The sequence below is a fragment of the Pteropus alecto genome, unplaced genomic scaffold (assembly GCF_000325575.1).
Source record: "Pteropus alecto unplaced genomic scaffold, ASM32557v1 scaffold603, whole genome shotgun sequence".
NCBI classification, from domain to species: Eukaryota; Metazoa; Chordata; class Mammalia; order Chiroptera; family Pteropodidae; genus Pteropus; species Pteropus alecto.
In genome coordinates, this window is record NW_006433386.1 from 134,390 (window position 1) to 140,502 (window position 6,113).

Sequence of the window (6,113 nt, forward strand, 5' to 3'; positions counted from 1 at the left end):
AAATACATACATACAGCTGTGTAGAAAAATCTAAAGTATTAATGAAAATGTTTTTCTGCTCTACTCTAAATACTTTATATCCTTTAAGAAGTTTTGGATGAGGAAAAGGGAAGTCTGTGGTTTAAAGGCCTAAGTATCCCTGCTGAATGACAAGATAGAGAAAAATAATATATTAATTAGTAACAGTCTAATAATAGTCATGAAAAGGCCCAAAGAGAAAAACAAACAAGGGAGGTATTAGGCCTAAACTGTTTTCTGTAGTAAAAAGATAACATTTAAACATATGGAATGCAGTTAATAACTTTACAAATGTGCTTTATTTTTATTTACTTATACTTAATGTAATAAACATATAATATGCTATGTGCCAGGCACTATTCTAAGCACTCTACAAAAATTGATGGATTTAATTGTCATAAAAATACTATGGCTTCTACTGTGAGATTTATAGATGAGGAAACAGAGGTGAAATAACATAAAAAATCACACTGCTAAAGATCTCAATATACTTTTCAGTTTCAAAATTAATATACAAAATGTCCCTTTAAAATATAAGCTGACTTTATCTAGTATTCTATAAACTAACACAATATAGTGAATACTATATTTAGCCATTGTATTAGCTCAAGCTGCCATAACAAAATACCATACACTGTGAGGCTTAAACAGCAGAAATCAGAAGCCCAAAAATCAGAGTGCTAGTGTGGTCAGTTTTCGGTGAGAGCTCACTCCCTGGCTTTGTAGATGGCTGCCTTCTCATTGTGTTCTTACATGGTGAAGAGGGAGGGAGAAAGAGGAAGAGAGAAGGAGAGAATGAGGGAGAGAGGGAGAGAGGAAAGAGGAAGAGGAGAGAGGGAAGGAGAGAGAGAAAAAAAGGAGAGAGAGCACTTTCTGGTGTCTCTTCTTATAAAGACACTAATCTCATCACCAGGACCCCACCCCCATGATCTCTAACCCTAATGTTGACTTTCAGTCTTCTTGCTTTCTTCACTTGGGTTCTTTGACACATGCTCTTCTATTGACGACTGCCAAATATACATCTCAAGCCTGGACACCTCCTCTGAGTTCCAGATTTGTATTTTTGACTACTTATAAAATATCTCCACTTTGGTGTCTAAAAGGCATTTCAAACTTATCATGTTGGAAAACGAATCCCTGGCCTTTCTGTTACAAAAGTTTTCCCCAGCTCAGTAAATGGCAATCTCTCCCTTTGTATTGCTCAGGCTAAAATTTTAGTGTCAACCTTAACTCTTTTCTTCCTTTTTAACTGTATACCTGATCCTTTAATAAATCCTGCTAGTCCCAACTTTGAACCATCACTATATCATTATACTTTCCATCACTCACCTCTGAGTCCTAATCTCCCCACTCCTGAAACTGTCAGGATTCCTACCTGGTAAACTTTGAGGTTATTAGCAACACTGGTCTTCTTTGTTGTTCGTGGGAAATCTCTCTTCCTGGTTCTGCTTCTACCTCCCTCCCTACGGGTTAGTCCAGGATTAGAGAATAGAGTTTTAGAGAAAAACAAGTAAGAAAGACAGTTGTTTTTAAGCAGTGCAGCTTCTATCTTATCATGGTCCCCTGTGGCAATGAAGACCAAAAGTTGGCTACCTGCTTAGAACTGAGAGAGGAAAACTATAGGAAAAAATTTTAACATTTTAGTAAATTACCCTACCAGAATGAAAGAACAGTTACTCCTTTTACAGAGTATATGGGAGACTTGAGATGGAAGTAGTGGCAACAGGAAGCAAGGACACTGTCACTACCACATCTCAACATTGAAGTATATAGAATATGAAAATGAACGAGCCATCACTGGAGCAGGCTACAAAGGAAGCATAACTTTAGAGGAGAAGCTGTTTTTAATTTAGACAAAGGGCATAGAGAGAATAGTCAAGGTGGGTGGGTGTAAAATGGGCACTAACCAAAAATACAGTGCTAGGGTGTAATAAGACAAAAACTATTAATGTTCTAGTGTTCCAAGAAATTTGATAGTGATAGTGGTAAAATAATATAAAACATGTATTTATGTGGTAAGTAAGTATAGTTTTTCACAACAAATAAGCATTAGTCTCAAGAATAAAGTCATAAAATCTTTGCAACTGAAGTGTAATCTTATAGAAGAGGTTACCTTGGGAAAAAATAGAACTATTCAACTTCATGACAGAATATACAGTAATTATAAATCCTACAAGAAAATACCATTACCCCAACATACCTACTGTTTATATTATTGTAAGATAACTGATTGTTAAATATTTTTTCAGCTTTACTCTTATCTAAGTAATAAGATATAAAGGCTAAATCAGTGTACTTTCAAAGTTCAGTATTTACCAACATCTAAAATTCCTGCTATTATAAACCTGTGCCCTTGATCCTAACTTTTAATTTAATCAAGGCAGAATAAAAATATTTAGAATTTATCATTTTAACTTCTATACTAAACACATGACACTCTGTAGTCCTCTCTCCAAGCCTTTCCTACTTCAAGCATGTAGCACCATTTGCAGTCCCCAGTGCTGCCATGTGAACCTCATCTACTTGTCCTTTTCAGTTCACATCCTGTCTTGAATATCTCCCTGCTCACCACTTATGTACCTAGTAAAGACACCTCAGGGACCCCTGTATTCTGTCTGGGTAATTACTATACCACTTATAACTCTACATTTTCTCAGTAAGTATATCACTTTGGTCTTTCTATGGTAGACTATATGCAACTTGAGGGCAGACACTGTGTTGTTGTCAACTTGGTAACCTCAGCATCCAGCACATAATAACCTGCACGCAGTAGGCTCTCAGGTATCAATTATTTTTGCTACTACTCCAGGAAGTACCAGATTGTCACAAGCAGAACAGGTCCTCCTATTTAACAAATGAATGAATTAGTAGGTGAATACGTACCTATTAACGGAGGTTTTAGCACAGTTAAAAACAATTTTCTAATATTAGAAACCATTAGAAAATTGTTAAGCTTGTTAGTTTTGATGATTGTGGCTAGGTAGAAAAAAATATCTTTACTGTTAGAAATACATATTGAAGTATTTACAGTGAAATGCCATGATGCGTATGGAATTTAAAATACTTCTACAAAGTAGAGCAATATGACAAATAATTACTGTTAAATTTAGTTATGTGTATATTCTAGTCTATTCCAACATTTAAAATATAACTGGTAAGATGATAAGAATATATTAAGAATCTAGAAATTAATGTGATTACCTCTAGGTAAATCAGTAAAAAGTAATATAACACTCTAATATGAGAAAATATGACATACTTGAGAAAGTACAATATAGTGCCAAAAATGTTTCACACTACGATAACCAAAAGGACAGCATTCTAAACTACTTATGAGAGGCAGAAGGGAATCTCTTATTTAAAAATAAATTATTTAGGGATGTGGTTCCACAGTGTAGCAGCTAGCATGTCTGCTTTATATGCAGAAGGTCCTAGGTTCACACCCTAGTGGAGCCACAGTCCATGGAAGCCTGAAGCAGGGTCGGGCCTGTTTAGTACTTGGATGGGAGACTACCTAGGAAGACCAAGTGCTGTAGGCATAAAAAATAAAAAATAAGAGAACGTAAGTTGACAAGCTCCTTGCAGTCTGTGAGGTCAACCAAGGGTTGCCTGCCTGAAAAAAGAAAGAAAGAAAGTCAATTCTAACAATGATATTTTCTGGAAAGAGGAACTGAAACAGTGTAGCAGTTGGAAGTAGATGTAGGTCAAGAGGGTTTTTAAAATTATTTTTTGGAGATAGAAAAGAAGTATGGTAATGGGAATAATCAAATAAAGGAAGGCATATATAATAATAAATAATAAAATAAATAAAAATAACTTATTTATATTTAGAAAAATCAATTTCAAATACCACATGAGATAAAGAATGTGATCAATTATTTATTTCATTTAGGGAAAATTTTTCTTTACATATCTTCTTGAACTTTTTTGATATACATGTAAAATCAATGTGTTCACTGATATAAATTAATATAATCTTAATATTACAAAAGAATAAGATTTATAATTTACTTCAGAAATATAGAATCTTTTCTTATATTAATATTATATCTCTGGATGCTTTTAAAACATTAAGCCAATACACCTTCCATCCTTTTGCCCTTTCACAGGACTTTTTTACACACAAAAAGAGATTGCTCTAAAAACAAAAATTAAAATTGTAGCTGATCCAGCTTACAAGGGGCTAAGTCCTAGTTAATTGTCTGTGACTGTGTGACAAAGAAAAAAATTATTTCTTCATTCTATACTTCTCCTTTGCCACCAACTAATCCAAGATACTCAACTCTAGATCATTAACATGTTTTTCATTTAAAATATTTTACCAACACATTCAGACTCATTTTAATGGAATAAGATAAAAATGCCTTAGAGTCAAGAATTGTTATTTTATAATGAGATTCATCTCTCTTTGGCAATTTTGCTTGAAAGAGACTGGGCAACATCATTTTTGTTTATTTTCAAAACCCAATTAACATTTTTAACTTTTTAATTTCCTTTGTAAGTTAAAACATTATTATATATCTAGTTGAAAAGAGTCATCTTTCTTTTTCTTCATGCTCACTTTCTAAGCATGAACAAATCTCTACACTTTCCTTCACATTTAGAAAAATAATCATTCTCAGTCTTGCAAGTTTTCTATTTTCAAAAGCATAGGAGTATTGAGAATGTGATTCCAGGACAGATTCTTTTCTCTTCACCTTGTTAACGTTCTTAAGCACCTTAGGAACAATAATGTGTACAATGAAGAGCACTACTGCATATGTTGTGTCCATGCCTCCAGAAACTTATAAAAAACTAGAAACATTCTGTGTACTCATGTGTACTTTCTTCTTATCTCTTCTTTGGCTAAGTCAGCTAGCCAATGGTTGCTAGCGTCATAAACAAAACAGTCAATGTTATAAATGTGTGTCCTGAAAGTTAAAAGAAAAAGCCAAAATCAAAATAATTTTACATACTGCTGATAAACATTAATTCTTTATTTACTATGTGATAAACCAGGAAGAATTAATTGGTTAATTTGGGGTGCCAAACAATGCAAAACTAGTAAGTTATAGAGTATGGGCAACCTTGGTCAGCACAGAGTTAGAGTTTAGTAGCTATAGCAACACCAACTAAAATGTAACACTTAAGATTTTTTAGTTTTGGCGATCAAGTGGTCAAGTTAGAATCAATTAAGATACTTTCACATTAAAAGTCAGTGAGAGCCCCTTGACGACTACCTGTGGAAAAGACACCTACAAAGCTTCACGGATACATTTATTTACAAGAAGTTACCTTCGTGTAATAATTTCGTATAACAATATAAGATATCTTATAAGATCCATAAACAGGAATTATAAAAGATACCTTAAAACAAATATTAATATTTTCTAAACACCAGAAACTCTAAAAGCTGTCAAGCATAAAGGAGAAACAAATACAGTATAAGCCAATCATCTCATGATGCAAATAGTCATAATAAAGACATTCTTATCTGTAAGCCCTAATGTATCAACCTCTTGTTTTTTCCAAATATTTGTGGCATTGCTAGCATCTAGTCACTACAATAAACTGAGTGAAAACACAGGATGAGATGATGAGCATACTGCTGAAGAGTCGAGAACTGATGACATGTCATACTAATGAGAGACTTAATATGTTAGTCATTCATTCAACAAAGAAAAACAGCACTAACAATAATAGAGGTTTAAGCCTCTATTATCCTTTAATAGTCACAGATAAATCCTGAGCCAATTGTATTGATGGATGTTTTGCAAGACACAGAAATGTGATTTTTATAGAACCATATACCTTTTATAATTTACCAGGTCTTACTTCTGAGGCATCAGCAGTCACAGTTAAATTATGAAACATAACATTTAATGCTTTGTTGTTCTCGTGTGTGTAATAAGAGCTGAATAGTAGAGAAAGAAAACACTAATTGAATTATATAATTTTAATTTGAATCAAAAAGCAATACTAGCAATATTCTTATAATCATATCCTTTTTATAAACTAAAATTTATCATTCGAACCCAAAACTTCTAAAAAAAAAAAAGTAAATAAACCTTTGAAAGAGAAACACAAAGGATCACCAAGTGAAGAAGGAAAATTAT

At 33.2% G+C, this 6,113-nt stretch overlaps 1 protein-coding gene across 4 annotated transcripts in view; it reads right to left on the reverse strand.

The window, feature by feature from the left end:
- Positions 1 to 3,877: 3,877 nt before the first annotated feature.
- Positions 3,878 to 6,113, reverse strand: part of CD55 (CD55 molecule (Cromer blood group)) — a 23,875-nt gene continuing 21,639 nt past the window's right edge. For 2 of the 4 annotated variants that reach the window (XR_003045265.1, XM_025044273.1), the window contains 2 exons: positions 5,809 to 5,911; positions 3,878 to 4,928 (listed from right to left, as the gene is read on the reverse strand). Coding sequence is in view for 3 of the 4 variants with exons in the window: in XM_025044273.1 (XP_024900041.1) it covers positions 5,812 to 5,911 (100 nt within the window). In the remaining variant the exon portion in view is untranslated. The remainder of the gene's footprint in view (positions 4,929 to 5,808; positions 5,912 to 6,113) is intronic. The other 2 variants (XM_025044274.1, XM_025044275.1) reach the window with 1 other exon arrangement.